We start from the raw sequence: 20,126 nt of genomic DNA on the forward strand, positions 1-20,126 counted from the left end.
CCAACTTCTCCAGCTTCCTGTTGTGTGTTACCTCCCACATGACTGTACCTATAAGGATTAAGAATGGCTTAATACTTCACAGCCAGTGCAGTTTTTCTGACAGACAGACATTGCTGTAAAGAACTAGACAGCACAAATACCATATCTGTATTTTAACATATGACTAAGGGTGAGATCCAGATGCTCACAAACTAGCAACCTTTACATCTGTATCTGAAAACAACCCAGTTTGTGATCATAAAAACCAGAACATTATAAACTCAGATTTCCACAGAACTACTGAAAGTGAGAAGATAATTTTCCTCTTAGGAAATCAAGCCCAATGTCTTCCAGGTTTTTGATTGGAAGAGATGAATGAAGCATGAAGCAGAGATACTTGCTCTTGGGTGTTACTGAGCATATTCAGGCCTGACTGAACACCACAAATTTCAGGGAAGATCTAAATTATCCACAGTAATGGGCAATAAAAAGCTCAAAGCTGTTAAGAAGAGCACATGGACTGGAGGAAAACAAAGTCATGGAAGTGCTCAGAGCTCATAAGGTATTAAAGAGGTAACATCAGCTAAAGAAAGCAAACCTAGTGACACTGTACACCGGTCAGTGATGATTGCACTGGAGGAGGAAAACCAAACAAGACATGTAGACAGATAGGGAAGGGATGATACATCAATTAGCATGTATGGACCTAAATCAGTGGTACAGCTGCATTAAAAGAATGTGATCACCCCACAATTAAAAAAACAAGTGTTAGGGATGCATTGCCAATTGACATTCAATCAATCATCCTCCAACACACTGTCTCCTCTCCTCTTGCTGTGCACATCAAACCTTCAACCAACAGACAATCCACTCAGTGATTCAAAATGTAAGAAAGACTGGTAAGACCATTATTCCTGTGTTCTTAAGAGGTATAGAGATATTAAGTGACTTAAATCTATGCAAAATCTCCACAGAAGACATGGAATTAAGTCACCTCTGTCTCTGAGTTCCAGCCTATCAATCTGATCCTGAGTTATCTTCACTGCAATGACAAGAGTGCCCTAAGAATTTTCTTCAAATCCTCATCTCCTAACCCAAAGTTCAGAGGGTTAGGATTTTTAAATATAGCTAAAACTCTGCCTAAGACAACTCAATTTAGCAAGTGAAAAAAAAAAATATAATCCTAAAATAAATAAGAAATAAATATATTCTGGAAGAGTTTGCAACCTTAAACTGAAAATGCTGACAGAGACCCTCAGTAAGAGAAATACATACTTAACCTCCAATCTCTCATCTTACAAAGGCAAGCAAGTAACAGCAGACTTCTGGCAGGTTTATTCGCACAGCCGCTCCATGGCTGTTCAAACACTCAGTTTTCTCTTCCCCTCTGCTGTGGCTGTGGCAGAGCATCCTGGTAGCTCTTCTCTCAGGTAGGTAATCCTGCTATGGGCAGGCAAGCAGCCATCTTGTTACTCCAATGATGCAACACAACACCAGAAAAGGCATAATTTCGAAAAGAATATGATGTTCTCATTTAATTAGTAGTCAAGTTACCTGCTTGGAGAATATTAAAATTAAGTATAATTACATGTCTTGGTTTCAAAGAGAGGTGTCTGCTAAGGAAGGCAAGAGCCTCCCTTGGAATGGAAAATGTAAAACCCCTTGCCCCAAACTATTATAATTTTGAAATTAAGGGGCTTTCAGGCAAAGATATGAGAATAGGAATAACAGCTCTTTACTAGTATGTATAATAAGGCAAACAAACAATAGCATAATAATAACTACAGCATTAACATTGACAGCATTAACAACAAACAGGAACTCAGTCCCAGCCTCTCACTTTCCCCTTGGTGCAGTTCTGCTCACAGCCAGCAGGGGCGTTGCTGGCTCCCAGCCGGGCAGGGCAGGTGTGGTGACTCCCCCACGCCTGCAGGGGGCGCTGTGGCGCAGGCTCAGGCACCACACGGTAATGGTGGCTCGGCCCAGATGGGAAGGGATGAAGGAGGGACTTTGCTTCACATACCCCGATCCCAGTGCCCCTCCAGGACTCTTGGAAGCACCAAGCTGGAACAGCAGGAATGAGCTAAAGATCCTGCCTGGTGGACGAGATGTCTCAGAGAACTCCGTGGCTGTAGCTGGAGCTGCTGCATGTCCCAGCAGGGCAGGGGTGCAGGGCTACAGTGCAGAGAAACAGAGAGCAGTGCCAAGAGCGGCAGGGGTGGGACAGACACAGTGGGCTTGCAATTCCCAGGAGCTCGAGCACATGGGGATAGGTCCCTCCTTTAGTGAGGTAGGTGATAATAAGTTCCAGAGTCAGGGGCTGCTCTCACGAGCAGAGGCTCACCCCACAGAAGAAGAAGAAGCAGCTCCGCGCTGGGTTATGGTGGCAGCAGCGAATTCCTTCCCCTGAGCAACAGCTCCAACCATCCTCCTCTGAGGCTGAGACAGAGAGACAGACAGAGACAGAGAGTCCCAAATCTCGTTGTATCTCTGCCATAAACAGGAAACCCCAGGTAAAGAGAGAGTAGCCAGCTGTACCCCTCTCCCTGAGGTGACGACTTCTTATTTCTTCTGTTAAGTATCTAGTTGTTATTATCTCCTAGCAACATGTATGGGGGAAAATTACTTAAGCAGGGGGAAAAAAACCCCAAAAACCCAAAAGGAGAACTCCTAAAATCCCAACATTATGACATTGAGATAGCAGCTCCTTTCTGCTCATCACCCCAAGAGTACCTTCTGAGGGCAATACAGAGGAGTAAGCAGAACCTTTAAGCAAGGTAGGGGAGGTCCAAAGAGATGACTCATTAGCATGATTGATGAAGCCAAGTTTAACCACTTGTTTTTTATGGAGCAACTAGGCCAACAGCACAGCACCTGGGGGAGTTCACATCCACCTGTTTGTGATATTCTGGGACCACAAGAAACATTTGAACCACTCTCTGGGACTTCTTTCAATAGCTAGGGGAGTTCAACTTCTTGGTATAATCTCAACCCCTCAGAGGTCCCAGAGGTAATGTCAGAGTGATTGGGATCCACCTTAGATACCTTCAGTGCTCTTCAGCACAAAATTTATTTGTTTTCCTTTTAAAAGTGTACTTTTGACTTTGTGGAAAGGTGCAACAAGAGTATGACTGCAAACCAAGCATTTCGTTCTCCTGAAGAGCACGATGGCAAGGATTTATGTATTATTAAAATGACTACATATGTTCTTTGCAGCACTGCTGGCTCAATTGATATCTGGGTTTCTGCTTCCTTCCTCCAAATTTCGGTACTTTTCTCAAAGTTCTGGAATGACAGTTACACCTCTGTAGACCACAGCTCAAAAACAACACTAAAGAATTTCTGACACTTTCATTTTCAAGATGTTCTTACAGCACATTATCCTAGTAAAGGGGCAATCCATACATTTCTAAGCAGAACTGTAGAGGTATCAGTTACTTTCACACATTCACGTTTCTGTATAATGGCCTTAGGAGAAGATGGCTCTTCTGTTACCACACCTCAGAGCTTAGAGTTTAGTCAGATTTAGTCAAAAGCACCATCAAAACCAGTGTGCCAGGAGCTAACTGAATAATGAAAGTGATTTTCTCCATTCCTGTGACAGAAAAGCCCTCTATTTGGACAGCATTATTTGCAGCCAATTATTCTGCTACTTCCAGCAGCGCTCCAGGAGCTGTATTACTTCTCCACAGAGCTCAGGAGCTGTTCATTAGGTTAAACTCTTTTAGTCTCCCAGTTCCTTTTGCTTGCATAGTGCTCACTCTGCAGTGCCAGATGACAGGAGCTTTGTTGCTCTGTATTAACCTTCATAGGACTTTGGAACCTGTGCCAGCCAGGGAAAGAACAGCTTTGGATTCTTGGATTAGGACATACCACAGTTTATTGTAACAGTGGAAGGGTGAAGAGGAGTTAACTGGTATACTCAGAACGCCATTTCAAGGCTAAGCTCAAGTCACGCTGCCCTGTAGCAGGATTTGAAAAGTTCAAAGTCCATCAGTTCATAAATATATTTTGGCAAGAACCTGCACTTTCTCTTTGACACATATTTCTCCTTTGTAATGACTCTGTAGTTTGTCTCTAAGACTCCCATATTCCTGACCTGCTTGTACTGGGATTACTAGTAAATTCTACCTGTCATACAACAGATGCTTCAGGAATTGACAGATTTCTCAGAAGTGCCACATTCAGAGCAAATTAATACAGCCTTGGAAGCCCAGACACAAGGAAACTGTGTCTGAGCTGAGAAAACAGTAAAACAGAAAATGAGACACCAGGCATTGTGTGACATCAGGAAGCATATTTCTGTTTATTTGCCTTTCTTCAAGAACTCTAACTCACCATTAGGCAAAGGAGTGCATACAGGATGTACAAGAAAAAGATTAAAAGAAACTTCTTTATCGTATTCTGTGGCATGAAAGACCACAGTCTTTTGTATTTGTTTGTTTGTTTTTAAAAGGATATGTTTCTACTCTGGCTGAGGTGTTACAGCTCAGAGAACAACCCATCATCTGCAGGAAATCTCTTTAGAAAATTAGAAGTGAGTACAGCTGTTTGCTGAGCTGTTTTCCTGAACAAACACTGTGAGCTGGACTAATAGCGTCTTACCAGACACTTGTGAATTTGTGAACCCCAAAGTTTATAAAGAAATAGGAACTCCATCTGCAGGGATAGGGAAAAGTGGTTGGAGTTGCTTTCCCCTCAGCAGATTCCCACCTGATATAAACTTGTATTTGTTCAGTACAGCTATGATGGCCTGGCCAAGGTTCTGCCCAGGCATCGACAGCTTGCTCATAGTCCAACTCACTTCCTTAGTAACTTTCATATATAATACTAAACCCCACAGTTTGTCTCCTAATATCCTTCATACAATGCTCTGTCTGTTCACATCCACATCGTATGCTGATGAATTGGAACAGCCTCGGCCAAAATCAATGAAAATGCCTTCAGAATCAGAGTCGATCGACTCCAAAATCTGATCCACTATGTTCTCAGGACTGGAAGAGGGAACTGGAAGTAAGGAAGTGTCTCTGTCTAGCTCAAAAGACCTGTGTGGGTTGCCAACTGAGTGGAAGAGTCCTTTCTGTTGCTCAGCTGTGCTGAGCTTGCTGGAGCACTGCACTGACCCAGTGCTGGGCCTCTCCTGGTCCCCTGGCAGTGAGCTTTTCATTGTTGTCATGGAGCTTTTGGAACCGCTGTCCATGATGGTGGTGAGGTTGGAGTACCCCTGGAGCTCCAGGCAGGAGGTCATTTCTGAGACAGAGTGCCTTCGGATGCCGGTTCCGTTGGCAGCTATGCTCTCAGTTTCATACTCAGCCACTGGTGTCAGTAGTGGATTGTTGTAGCTCTTTGATCTCACCACAGGATTCTTGGCAAGGATGTCACCCGACTTGGAACGTCTGAAGAACCGCTTCTCTGCAAACAAAGATCCAGAGTAATATCTGCAAAGCCTCCTGTTATGGTACTAATAATTAGAGTGTTCAAAAGAAATGTGAAGTCCTGAATATTCATAAGCTTTTCTTGAATGAAACTTTTCGAGAAGAAGACATTTTGCTGGTTTTGTAGATTCACAGGCTTCAGATTTGCTATATTTCTTTAGCATCCTGAAGACCCAAAATCTATCTTTACAAATAATAACTGAGATACCCTTATATTCACACAATTTCAGCAGCTGAAGTAAAACAGTAAATACAGTGGGAGAGGTGATATACAGTTCTAAATACTTCCTTTAGACAAGAACAGAAAGTGCAATTCTGTTCTTTTTCAAGCTATAAAAGTAATTACTCATTTCTAGTAGCTGAAATTTAACTTTTCCACCCATCCTGGGAAAATAAAGTCTCTTCAAATTTGGAGCATGAGGATTAAGACAGGCAGTTTTTCTACTAATTTTAGAAAACTTTCCAAGTATTGTTCAGAGACCACACAGGGGAGAGCACCAAGAGTGTTTGAAAATGTTGGTTAGAGGGCAGTGCCCACAGAAACCTCTTTTCAGAGGAGCAAATCTGCACTCAATCCAGCAGTGACTGCCCGAATGTTGTTAACCAAGCGGGATTTTCACAAAAAATAAGCAGCAGATGGCACCAAGTGAGCATGGAGCTCCCTCTCTGGCAGTAGTTTAGCACTGGAGTGCACTGGCAGTGTGGATAAAATGACCATAATGAACAAAAACACCACCACTCAAACTCTGTGCAGGTGTTCAGATTCACTCACGCTATAAGAAAAAAAAAAAGTGGTGTGAATAATAGGTCTCACTTTTGAAGCTTTCTTTTTACTACCCTCACTTTGCCATCCCATGAAAGAAGCACAACTGGATCAGGGGATCAAATTATCCTCTGGAAGTCAACCACAGCCACTGCAAATAAACTCTCTGCTTTAAATCAGGGTGCTGGCATATGTCCTCTGCAAACTCTGCAATTTCCTTTACGTATTCCAATCTCTTAAAATTATGCTATTGTGTAATTATGTGCTTACCTGGACACAAATTCTAATCATATGCTGTACTACTAAAAAAGCCAATTTCTATATTTAAGATTGTATTTTGCAGTTGTGTCTGCCTCAGCAGTGAAATCATCTGATCCAAGTTAATTTTTGGACTTTTTCTTTGTTAGGAGTTTGAGCTGGCAAACAGAAAAGGTTCCTGGGGCTATGAACTCTGGTCACAACATTCAGCATGCTAGCAAAATAGTTGAAGAGAATTAGATGCATCAGTTTAAAAGAAACAGCCACTTATAGAGTGAGCTCACTTGGATCCAGGTTCATTGATTACAGTGAGACACATTTCAGGAGTACTGCTGTATCTACAACCCAGACCGCAGCAAGAGGAAGTGCTCAGCCCACCAAAACCTTCCTGTTGTCTGCAGTCATGTAATTAAGACATTTATTTACTAACAATTCATTTCACTGGTGTTTTATTCTCTTTGGGTGCATTTTTTTCTATATTGACATACAATAATTTGTATGTCAAGTGACTGACAAATAGAAAATATCAGTTTGGGGCTCCATTTAAATGCTTCTGGTCTTTTAATGGCAAGCAATGAATACAAAGTAGCAATCCTGAACCATTTTCCATAAATAACTAGCCTCTATCTATTCACATAAAACTAATTTTTTTCTTAAAACACCTGCTGCAACACAACCATTTTGCCATTCAGCTTCAAGGGAGAATCAACTACTTTATTGACCATTTCTGATATGCAAACAGATTGAATTGACTGTAGAGAAAATGCGCAATTGAACTTACTTTCCCTTCTGTCTGCTCTATTCAATCAGGCCATCCCAGTATTTACAAAAAAATACTCAGGTACTACCACATTTCCTTTTTCATTTATGCTGGTAGCATCCATCCCCCTTGTATTTTCAACAGATTGCATTGCTATGTAGGCTATTCCACCTTTATCCTGGCTAAATCTTGCCATCACAGAAGTCACCAAAGACTTCACAGCTCCAAGAATCAGAAATTAAGCTGAAGGGAACTCAACCTGCCACCAGGTCAGCCCACATTTCCTCTTTGCTCCTTATGAACATGATGGGTAAAAAATGTCTCAGCAGTGAAGATTCAATAACCTCCAGAGGAAATGCATGTGAAATGAGAGATTTTTCTTTCCTGTAAAATAAGTTCTCCCTGCTATGCAACGCCCACTTTGTATTTCTTATCTCCATTGGAATGGAGAACAGCAATCTTCTACTTTGCAGAAAGCTTTTACATACTTGAAGGAGGTTATGTGTTAGTCTTCTCTAAGACAAATTCCTACTCTCTTCACTAATGTTAACAGCCTTGTACAATCTTTGTGTACTAATGAACACTAATGAAAATGAACTACTGAATATTTTAGAAGTGGCTTCTTGCTTCTTCCTTTCACTATCCATAAAGCATCCTGTGTTAAAGCTCCCTTGTTAAAAGGTAGAATGGAAATGCTAAACACATTCCAGATTAATTTTACTGATTTTATTACTGAGCACTCTTATGATGATCTGTTTTTATCTTTTGCCATTGCAAGTTTCATTGTGACTCTGCACCTTGCAAAGAGCATGGTCTTAGAAAAGAAGCCTGATATACTCATGTAAGCATGGGCAGTCACCTCTTGTGCAGGCCCTGGACCTGCATGGAACAAGGGAACAAGGTTTTGGGAAGTCCTCTGTGCTGTGCCAAATGGAGTCTGCGTTGTGCTTACCCAAAATACAGGCAGAGTGCGTGAAGGGTCCGTCACTGGAATACAAACCATACGTGCCCAAGTAAGGAGAAACAACTTTCTGGATCAGGGATTCCAGTTTCAAATAGTCTTCAGTCACACCTTTTGACTCATGAACCCCCTGAAAAAGAGGAAACACCCAAGATGAGCACTGCCCCCTCCAATCACAAGCTCTCCTGGCTCACCAGGGCAACCAGAGAAGAACAAGCATTTTCACCAAGTGAAAGCAAAGGTGCCCTGCAATGTGATCCTGGTCTGCTGGTACAGCTGATTCCTCTTCTGTAAAGCCAAGAGATGTGAATCAGATCAGAGCTACTTCCAGGATATTTAAATCCAGGAAAGTACATCCTGCTTAGTGCACAGCACTCAGGGAGGGATAGAGGACATGACCTGTGAAGAGCAATTAAAAACACCCCTGGACTTTTTGGTATTGAAATCTTACAGTGACTTCCTGAATGGTAGCATCTGATACCACACAGTGTCACTGCCATCTCGGCAATACTGACAGCATTAAGAAAAAGGTGAAACCGAGACCCTCAGAAATATTTCTTCCGGGATATTTTAAACAACCAGTATTTACAGTAAAGAAGTTTGTTCTCTTTCCTCATCCCTCCCTGGCACCTATAATTTTCCAGGCAAAAGTCACATTATAATTAGTATGGTAAGAGTCATCCACAGGCAAAATGTTTAGCCTTTAGTTGTTAACTCTGCACTTCCGCCCACAAGCACACTTGTTGGGCTGCAGAGGTGAAAGAAAAACCTTGCAGAGTTGTATTCTCCCTTCAGTTTACAGCAGCAGAGCGTGTGCTCCTGTGTTATCTGAGCAGAGCTCTGCATACTCAAAAATAGGATACCTCTTGCAATATGGAGCAAATACACATTTTCCACATGCTCAACACATCATGTTGCAGAATTAAGATCCTAAATACCATACTCAGCAAGAACTCTGCCAGAATTTAGGAGATTTCATTATGTGTTCCTGAGTTATTGTAAAAAAAACGACTCATTGAGATAAAAGTCTCTGAAGAGCAATATAAAGATCAGATGACTAAAACTGCAACACTTCCTCCAGCACATTAAAGGATCCTGACATTCAGAATGTGTTCACAGTTCAGTACAACTCACCAACCAGAGTCTAGGGTGATTCTCAGATGTGTTTCTGAATGGCTGATCCACCCCCTGGTTGCTGTGCTGCCTCAGTGCTGCATTGTCACTTGATAAAAGTTTATGAATGGAAAATGAATAATGGTCAACAGAGAATTCAAATTTGTACAGAATTGGAATTTGGCCAGAATTTGAATTCCAGTTCAGCAGTTTTTAAATATCAAACAACAATCTTCAATGTTGTGCCATGTCCTGATAAAATTTGGGACATCCACAAATACAAACTTGAACACAAAGGCATATCCAGTGGATCTGAAAGCTTACAAACATCAAAGGAACAGCAGAATGAGCCCACAGCTATACTGCCAGGCAAAAATAACATTGGAATAATTCAGAAGACTTAATGAAGGTGCACATATTATTTCCAAATCATTACTGGTCTATTGAGATCTGTTCCAGGGTTTTTTGCTGGGATTTACTCAAGCCCTCAGAAAGGCAACATGCCTGCTACCTTACTACATATTCACAATCTCATAATGATCACATCGAGCAAAGGGCAGGGCTTAGGACATCCTGCATCAGGCTTCCACACTAAATACCTCTGTAACTGGTGTCTTAAACATGACATATATGAGTGCAGAAGCCAGTGATATTTAGCATAGCTCATGCACAGGCTTTGCTGTAGATCTTTATTTACTTTTCTAGCATTTTAGTATTTTTTATACTTGTGAAAGACAAGTAGCTAAGTATCAGCTGTGGAGAAAGAGCCCAGTAGTGTTCCACTGTGGGGAACTGCAAGTTCTTTTAAAAATAGATGATCTAGAACTAAATTAAGTCAACCAAGACTGTTGCAGTTGTTGGAGACAGGCACACAACTGAATACACCAAAGTTCATGTGACAACAGCCCACATTTATTAATGGGAGCCCCTTTTATAGTGGCTTCAAATTTTCTGTGCTTACACACCTGATGGGTTGGGGTCTTAGCACCACCCACCTCACTGACAAATTAGATGTCTGCAGCCTTGATTGAATGGGATTGGCTGGGGTCCCCTGTTTGAGTTTGAATCTAACCTATCATTGCCTCATCCGAGATTTGTTATTTCTATTCTCTAAGGAGCTATGCTGGTTGAGTTGGGGTCTGTTAGGGCCAATCCATCTGTGCAGCTTACAGTACAGCTGTAGCTCTCATATGAGACAACCTTGTATCCGAGAACTGTTTTTGGTAACCAAAAACAACAACAACAAAAAAAGCAGCCCCACTGAAAAGGGCTAGAAAAGACAGAGGAGGAGGAAGGAAAATGCAGAAGGAATGGGGGCAGAGAAAGAGTGAGACAGAGAGGGGAGGCAGGGAGGGAAAGCGGGCATTACCAGCAGCAGGATGGATGCTGTCGGTGTCCCCGTGATGGGGATGTGCCACACGCTGCAGGGCAGCTCTGGCAGAGGCTCAGCCCCACAGCACAGCTCCACGGCCACGGACGGCCACACACCAGGGCAGGGCAGGGCGCTCGGGCAGGAGCTGCAGAACCTGGGCAGGGTCACGGCGGGGATCGCGGCACTGGGCTGGATCGGAGGAGATGGGCTTGGACACACATGGCTCAGGTAGGGACACAGGGGCAGGGTGGCAGTCAGGGACACGAGGAGGCAGGACAGGCAGGAACTGGGATGGGCGAGTGGGCAGGGCAGGACAAAGGCCACACACGAGGCACAGAGGTCAGCTGTGTCCTGCCAAGCACCCAGATGGAGGGAAGGCAAGTATGGAAGAGCGAGCAAGGGTCAGCAGGGGCAGGAGAGCCAAAAGGCAGGCTGGAGCCAGGGTAAAAAGAAAAAAAGGCAGGCTAGGGCCAGGACAAAAAAGCCCCTGCAGGCTGGTCCCAAGCGAAAACACAAGCCTCAAAAGGCCCCCAAACTCAAAAAGCCCCAACTCAAAAAACCTCAGAGTCACCCAACCAAGAGAAAGGAAGTCTGGAAAAGTCCCCAGAGCTTGTGATGCAGCTCCTCTCATAGCCCTGGCCCCTCCACAAGTCTGCCTGCTGGCAGGAGACCACTGGCCTGGTCCAACCTTCCACTGCAGCCCATGGTGGAGACCTTTGCCATCAGACTGAAGAAGACTCTCTGGGGGGGCAGGGACTCTGCTGTCTCATGTAAGCTGTGAAATGGCTGCCAGGAAAAGTCTCCCCAGAGACAAGGCCTACTCCCATCTTCTTCTAGTTGTCTCCTGCCCATGGCACGTGTGCAACCCCTCGCCCACATGGCTCTGGCAATCAGTGTTGATACAAATGGAACTAAATTGGCTCCTCACAAACCTCAGTAACTCACTAGTGCCACACTGCCCACAAAGCTACTCCTACCACCAGCAGAACCGTGTGAGTAACAGAAGTGTCTGTGCCTAGTGGCACCTTAACAGTGTCTGATTTCCTACCAGCCTTCAGGTCTGAAGAGTTCTTTAGGTGACTCTTTTTCTGATGAACTCCTCCAAAGCCAGAGCTATATTCTGCATGGACTGCTGCTCTTGCAGGGACACAAGGAGACTTCCAGCAGCTCTGCTGGGCTGGGCTGGGCTCCTGTGGTAAGCTGAGAGGATGGAGACTCGACGCCCAAGCTACAGCCACTGGGATAACTCTCCATCATAGGGCCAGGGAGCTGTGGAGGGCATAGACTCACCTCATCCCCCCACTGCTGTCCTCCAGCCAGCTTCTTCTTCAGTCTTGCCTTCAACCTTCATTTCTGCTCTCTCAAAGCAGTGTTAATCTCCACCTCTTTTTCATTTCAGTGTCTCTTAGTTGCCACCTTTGAATTTACCATTACATCATAAACCACTCAGTACTGACACAGCCTGCTGTAAGTTTTAATCCTTAGCTCTGCATTCCAAGGGATTCTTTTAAAAACATACTAAAAACTCATAAAATATGTACTGTTCCCTGGAGCCAGTGCTGACTTCTGCCTTGGCACAAACATGCTCTATCACTTAGGACATCCTTCCTGCATTACCCATTGTTCAAAGCTTTCCTGAAGGGACCCGATGGTTCAATCCCCTTAAACTTTTTACTTGCTGTGGAGCTTCTGTCACAGCAGGAGCGTAACAAAGTGCAGATTCTGTCCTGACTCTGAAAAACAGTGTTTTTCCTGCATTCCTTTCTGCTGTCCTACTCAATGACAAGCATCCTCTGGGCCTCTATTTTACCAAATACAAGTACATCCCAAAGTTCACCAAGGACAATTTCAGCTTTCCCAATCTAAACTTTCCATATGATCTAATGACACTGTCACTTATTTATAAATCGCCCCACCTCAGGTAGCCTAGAAAAGTGTCTGCAGACTCAGAGTAAGCTTTAGGAGCCTGGAAGAAGCTTGTTTTGATTTAGATGCCAGGCCCAAGGGTGCATTTAAACTCCCATCTCCCCACCAGTGGTTTCTAACCCATCCCCTGTGCCACATGTGCAATGACCTGTTTGTGCAACACTTCTGGTAGAAGTTTAGGAATAGAGGAAAATACAGTTACTATAAATGTTTCATATAACTGTATGTAAAGATAGATAAATAGATATGTTGTATGTATAGACATCTGTGCACCTATCTACATCAGTATCTATATTAAGTCCCTTTTAGACCCTTCCCCAAATTTGTGATTTGTGATTATAAAGGCAAACAAAATGAGCTTTAGAGTTAAGCCAACTTGGATGGTGATTTGTGTCACAACAGTCTCTGAAAAAATGATGATAGGACTTAAAAGTCACCAATAAAATAGTAATAGTAATAATAATAATAATTATTATTATCATTATTATTATAGTATTTTCCTGTTGTTTTGGGAGTTTTTGCTTCTTGTTGTACTTACTGCTCAATGCCTTACTAGTTCAGTATGTCACTATGAAGCAATAAAGCAAAAAGTCATAAGGCTGGCTGCTTAGCTTAAAGAAGCTCTAGCACAATTTGGAGCATTATCAGTAAAACAGAGATTCTACCCGTACCTTTAATGCAATATTTGCTCTGCAGACCTACAAAAACTTACTTAAAAAGATAACTGTGACCTTTCATTAAACCAATCTCATTTTACTAGGAGAGTTTCATGCATTTCTGTGAGTGTGAGATGTATCTATTAAATTCTTCAAAGGCCTTGCCTGACCTATTTATTTCACAACTGAGGGCTGAAATAGTTCAATATCAAATATCTGCAAGCACCTTAGTACTTTTGGAAGAGTGGAACTGCTGAATCAAATCCTCACATTGGTCACACTGTTTCAAAATGCAACCAGAGTCACCTCATTACGTCTCCATTTGGAAAGGATTATAATGTAATATTATGGCAAGAGTCTACCCTACTCTGAAGGCATTGGGATAATAAGGATTTGAGTCCAGAATACAGAACTATGGAAGACATCTATCAAGAACAGAGACATGCATTACTGCATTAAATATAGTACCCAAGTCCCAAACTTCATTAACCTTAATTAAATGGTTTTGAAACCAAAAATTTTCTATAGTATTTCAAATGCATTAAAAGGGCCCTATGCATGACTGGTTTTGATATGTAAACATGCAAGGACTCCCAGAAGGGCCACATCCTTAAAGACTTCAGGTTATTTATGTATCTACTTTATGAAGACACTGTCCCATCTGCTAAACCAGCCAGGTGCATGGACCCCATTGCTACACTTGAGTGTGGCATTGGAATAACACTTTTCTTATATTTAGGAACAAAACCCTGTAAGTCAAATGCACAATCATTCCAGCAAGTACGGATGCACCAAACTGCTCAGGTTTCCATCTCAGTTAATTCTGTTAACTAACCATGATACTGATTTTTTGAAGGGCACAAGGGCTTCTTGTGAAAGCACGATGGAAGGAATACATGAGTAAACAGGTATGTTCAGAAGAATAGATGAAGAAATTGTACCTAAGCACATAAGGCTACAGCCTCCTTTTTGAATACTTACAATCATAGAATCAGAGAATGGTTTGGGTTGGAAGGAACCTTAAAGCTTATCTCATCCCATACCCTGTAGGGACACTTTCCACTAGACCAGGCTGTTACAAATCCCGTCCAACCTGGCCTTGGACAATTCCAGGGATGGGGCAGCCACAGCTTCTCTGGGCAACCTGTGTCTCACCACTGCCACAAGAAGAATTTCTTCTGTATATAGGATTTTTCTAAGCTTTGAAGTCCTAAAGTGGAGCCATCTCAGGCAGGCATTCAAGGATGTAAAGAGTTGTTCTTAAAGATAACCTTAAAACATGTTCAGTGTTCATTACTTTAACCTTTTATATGCCCTTCACCATATATGGAATGCTTTGAAGATTTTTTCAATAAACATAAATTTTAACAAAAAATACTGCTAAGCCATTATTAACAATGTATCTAGGCACAGGCTACCTGACTTGTAAAGCTGCCAAAAACATAAACTCTATTTTGATAACATTTGCCACAATTTTTCTTTAAATAAATCAATTTTTAAAAATCATCAAATGTCCTTGCTTTGTTTTACCACAGCAACGAAATAAGCACAATCACAAGTCATTACTTCTGTTTCCTATAATTTTTCCCACCTTATTCTTTTCTCGAAGCAGTGAACATGCAGGTAAGTAATCCTGCCATCACTCCAGTTTGGTAGAGGATACAAACCTGCCTGCAGCCTCTGTCCCTCTGCAACTAGGTGGCCATTGCTGCACCCAGGATCTTTAATCACCATTATAACAGAAATACTTTGGTTTTTTTGTTTTAAAAAAGACACCTAACGTTTCACCAGATAGCATCAGCACTTCCAAGTGACTGTAAACCAGGCTGCCTGAGTCCAGCCCATTGGGGAGGCGCTCTGACTATGAATCGCAAAGGAATCCAGAAATGAATCACCTGCCTTATACCATTTCTCACCTGATCTTGGCTACTTCCTTTCCTCAGGCTCTGCCAGACATGAAGCAATCCCCATAGATAATGACAGCCATGAAAAACAATTTAAACCGCTGTTAGTTTGGCACATATTAGACAGCCTGACTAAATTAGGATACAGAATTTCAGGCCTCCCACACTTTTGTGAGCAGAGGTAGGGTGTGTTACGTTCTCGTCTCATGGAAACCTGGCACATGGCAGAATGGAAGTTGGGTTTGTGCATCCTTTGCTGCTTATTCCCCTCTCTTCTTACCCTAAAAATTGAAGGTGAAGCTGCAGATCTCCTTTTTACCTGTATTATGGAGCAAAGAGGTAGCAAATCTCCACCATTAATAGCCTGTGCAGACAGTCCAATAATGAAATACAACTTTATTGGGTTTGCACGGCAAAGCTTTGGTACCAGGGTGGGGGGTACAGGGGTGGCTTCTGCAAGAAGCTGCTGGAAGCTCCCTCCATGTCTGGCAGAGCCAATCCCAGATGTGCTTCAGGACAAGGCTGAGACAATAGAAACGGTGGTAACACCTCTGTGACAACATATTTCAGAAAAAAAGAAAAAATAAATTTTGTCATTGCAGCCAGGGAAGAGCGGGGTGAAAATGTGTGAGAGAACCAACTCTCCAGACAGCAAGGTCACTGAAGAAGGAGGAGTAGGAGATGTTCCAGGCACTGGAGCTGGGATTCCTCTGCCCATGGCACAGACCATGGTGAGGCAGCTGTGCCCCTGCAGCCCGTGGAGATCCATGGGGGATGCAGAGATCCACCTGCAGCCTGTGGAGGAGAGCCATGCCAGAGCAGGGGGATGCCTGAGAGGGGCTGTGATCCTGTGGGAGGCTGTGGAAGGAGGAGCCTGTGGTGGAGCAGCCTGTCCCTGAAAGACTGTACCCATGGTAGGGTGACCCACACTGCAGCAGTTTGATGGGGACTTTCACCATAGGAGGGACTCAGCAGTTTGCAGGGATCTGTTGCCTGTGAGATGGACTCAGGTTGGAGAAGTTCATGGAAAACTGTCTCCCATGGGAGGGACCCCTGGGTACAGCAGGGTAACAGCTCCTTTCCCTGACTAGCAGGAGAAACAGTGGGTGACGCACTGACCATAGGCCCCATTCCCTGTCTCCCTTCACCACTGGGGTAGGAGGTGGAGCTGGGAAGGAGAGGGATGGGAGGAAGGTGTTTTTGAGGTTTTATGTTATTTCTCATTATCCTGCTCTCATTTTGTTAGCCATAAATTCAATTAATATCTCTAATTAGACTCTTTTGCCTGTGACAGTACTTGATGAGTGATCTCTCCTGGTCCTTATCTCAACTCTTTAATATATTTTCTTTCCCCTGTCCAGCTGTGGAGGCAAGTGATAAGAGAGGCTTTGGTGGGTGTCTGGCATCCAACCCACTACATGGGAGCTTGCTCCTGGATCACAGAGCAGCTTCAGCCTCATTGTCCTGGGAATTACAGCCTGTTCACAAGTACTTGCTAGCACAGCACTATGAAGAGCAAAGATGAAATTTTCTTTTTAGGTATTTCTGGTAGCCACCAGCAGAAGAATGATATATTCACCATCCCATCCAACTGCCTTGAAATCTTGACAATAAATGGGTTACACGGATGGAAAAATGATTTCACCTAAAAATCCTGCAATGCACCAGACCAGAGAACTAAGCACAGAACTCACAAGAGCTGGAGACAGAAGAGCTACACCTAAAGCTATCACATACTCTGGCCATCAGGCACACCTCAAAGGGATCTCTCATGTATGGCAAGAGACCAGAAACAAGCCTGGTTGGTGGCTGTTCTTGCTACCCAGCTGCTTTTCATGGATGTTTGATTTACGTAATTCCACTTCAGGGCCTTAGCTGGATCCCCATCTGGCCATCACTCTTTCATGCCTGATTCCTTTCATTTTTACCCTTTGCTTCATCCCTTTGGCATCTGCTGTTCCATATTACCCCACATCCATCCCGAGCTCCTCTTTCAGTCCATGGGCAAGACCCCTGTCAGCTGCTGAGCTCCTCTGCTACATAAGCCTCTCTGCATTCACCTTTACCAGAGGCTGCTTCAGCTCTGCCTGGACAGCTGCCCATACATTGCCTCAAGTAACTCCTCACTCAACTGTGTATGAAAATCATCATAAAGAACTATTAAATGCCCAAACTGCTTGTGATTGACCAGCAGTAGCTCAGTGTTTCACTGACTACCTATAAAAGATCACAGGTTCTGTGTTTTCCAGTTCTGACTAATATTACCCACCACCTGTAACATCTAGAGATAAATGGCAATTACTTTTCACTTCCCTCTTCAGCACAGACTATTAAAAGACCATTTACCTAGCAGATTTGAAAGGTACATTGAGAAGTATTTCTAATGTCTAAAGGCACCCTAAAAACTGGAAGCAATGGAGGAACTACATGACCACCTGAAACTTGTGGATGTGCTAAATCAATGACTGGTCATTGATTAAAGGCTGGAGCACTCACCTTGTACTTTAACACTTCAGCTGATCAGCATGTGTACATGAGTAAGTATTGGTGCAAAGGATTGTCTTCTGCTTCAACTGACAAACTGCTGGATAGCTTTTAAATGAAAAATAAAAAAGAATAAAATACAACATAAATAAAATCTGTGTTCCTCCAGACCCAGGGGAACAAACAAACAAACCAGACCTTCTGGACCCAAGCCCCAGGCCCTGCCAGTAGCAGACAGAGCACTAAGGGATGCACAGCATGTCTTGGTGCTTAGGTTACCAACTTCTGAACTCAGGAAAGAAAGGAGAAAAAGGCAGACTTCTGTATTATTTAACAAAGTAATTTCAGCAATGATCACTCTTAGTCACTTAATGGACCAGAAGAACAAAGTCCTCTGCCCACGGATAAGAAGTGACTGTATGGTTCAGCTCATGGCCACATAACACACTCTGGACCTCAGTCTGCTCGACCATCCTCCAGATGGGGACACCAGGGGCACCCTTGGTGGCTGGACTCACACCTTTTTGCCTGCCAACAAAATGCTGAAACAGTCTTGACCTGATGCTGTGTGAAAGGAAACACTGCCAGAAGCATTTACAGGGTCAGTTCTGAAAGCAAAATGAGGTCCTGGCCTCATGTACTGCCCTGTCTTAACCACACAGGCAAACAGGTAAGAAGTGTAACTATTTTCTGCTTAAAAGCAGCAGAAAAGGAAAACTCAGTTTGACAGAAAGAAACACTCAGGCAACGGTGACATACTGGGTAAGAATCGTTGCCCAACCACTCCTAGAGAAAACTGAAAAGTCACAAGGCAGAGAGAATAATATCTGTTATGAAAGCACATTATTCAGCCAACACTGCTGGTGGAGAATTGATAGGGATTTGCAGACTGCACTGCACACCCTGGTGACCACATAAACAGCAAGATGTGCCACTTGGCATGGTCAAAGAGAGAGCAGCAGCCTTGCTTGTCACGCTTTGGAATCCAGTCCCCTTACAGGTCAGGACTACTTGTTATCCCACTTTCACAGCCTTCTGGAACCTGAGTAACACAGACCAACCCTGCCTCAGGGCAGGCAAGAAATCACCATGGGGAGGAGCTGGAGACAAATGGGTCACTAGTCCTTGCCACATGCATCACCAATGGCACACTACATGCTCCCAGTTACACTGTGGGTCACATTCTGGATGGAGGTCTGCAGTCCTCCATCTTCCTTAGAAGAGACATATGCACATACTTTACAGCCAAACATCCAATTCACACTCATCTTCCAGACAAAATCACAGACCACTCACAGACAAAACAATGGCAGCAAAGTCACGTTAGGGTTTACTTCCTTGAGAAGAGGCCTCAGGAGTTGTTGCCAGATACGTACAACTTTTGTTTGCTCTACAGCACTATTTCATTGTCTAAATCCACCTAGCATATGCTCTGGAGGAGACCACAGTGGTTCTTGGAGCAGCAAGTGTTGCCCAACAGCTGAAGCCTTCCTCTAGTGCACAGCTGTTCAGGACCTGCTGCTCTTACTGCACCACACAGCATTGTCTTGGAAGTCTCCTGTTCACACGCCCTCCATCTTCAGTGGCCATGCACAGCACTCTAAGGAAAAGCTCAAAGATCTCGTTCTTATACCCACTGCAGGAATTCACAGGTAGGAGGACATACTGGGCTGTCTCACCTCCAATGCCCACCCTGTTCCCAGGATGCCAGTCCTGCAGAGCAAATCTTGCAGTATTATACAAATTTTTATATCAGTATTGTACAACATTTGTGTAGCAACATCCAGCCTCTATTTACACATGCAGTCAATGCAAACTGGTGAGTAAACTCATGGAAGTATTAGATGTGATAATGGATTCTACTCAGCTTTTGCTAACTTAACACCAAGGGTAATGAAATGCATAGAATCAGCCATGCACACAAAGAAAGGAAATAGGGCATGCTCAGTGCAGGCTTTCTTGGAGGATATGCTGGTGCTTCTAGCAAACAGGGATGTAAAAACTTGCTGCATGTGACTTTGTAGTAGCCCTTAAGCTTAAACAATCTGTGCTAGAAATCATTTAACAGTCAAGATGAAGATTGTCAATAACTGATACAGTAACTAGTTTCCAGAAATAAAGAACTAGCTTAGCTACTGAGTCCTCAGAACAGAGGGGAGGATGCATCTCTGGTACTTTTGCGAAGTATTTTTCTTGCGTGGTAGCAGCTTTCCTATTTAGGAGTTGGGTGAATGCAATGCTGAATCCTTCTGCTCAGTCACCCTCAAAGACGATGTTTCCAGACGTTCAGAGAGCCTCTCTGTGCCTCAGTCTGCGCTCACTGACACTGAGAACTACTGAGAAGAGTTTGGTTTCATCTTCTTTACATTCTCTCTTCAGGTATTTGTAACAATTGATAAGATGCCCCTGAGACATCTCTTCTCTAGGCTGAACAGCCCCAGCTCTCTCACTCTTTCCTCACAGTCTTTCCTCCTGTCCCTTTACCACCTGCTTTGTTGGACTCTCTCAAGGAGGT

General features: G+C 43.4%; 1 protein-coding gene across 1 annotated transcript in view; it reads right to left on the minus strand.

The window, feature by feature from the left end:
• Positions 1-4,261: 4,261 nt before the first annotated feature.
• Positions 4,262-20,126, minus strand: part of LOC116995895 (proline-rich protein 5-like) — a 50,476-nt gene continuing 34,611 nt past the window's right edge. Inside the window, exons 7-8 of the mRNA XM_033058987.2 lie at positions 8,148-8,286; positions 4,262-5,391 (exon numbers count right to left, since the gene is read on the minus strand). Of these exons, the coding sequence (XP_032914878.1) occupies positions 4,841-5,391; positions 8,148-8,286 (690 nt within the window). The 3' untranslated portion in view covers positions 4,262-4,840. The remainder of the gene's footprint in view (positions 5,392-8,147; positions 8,287-20,126) is intronic.

Source organism: Catharus ustulatus, chromosome 4 (assembly GCF_009819885.2).
Source record: "Catharus ustulatus isolate bCatUst1 chromosome 4, bCatUst1.pri.v2, whole genome shotgun sequence".
In the NCBI taxonomy this organism is placed as follows: Eukaryota; Metazoa; Chordata; class Aves; order Passeriformes; family Turdidae; genus Catharus; species Catharus ustulatus.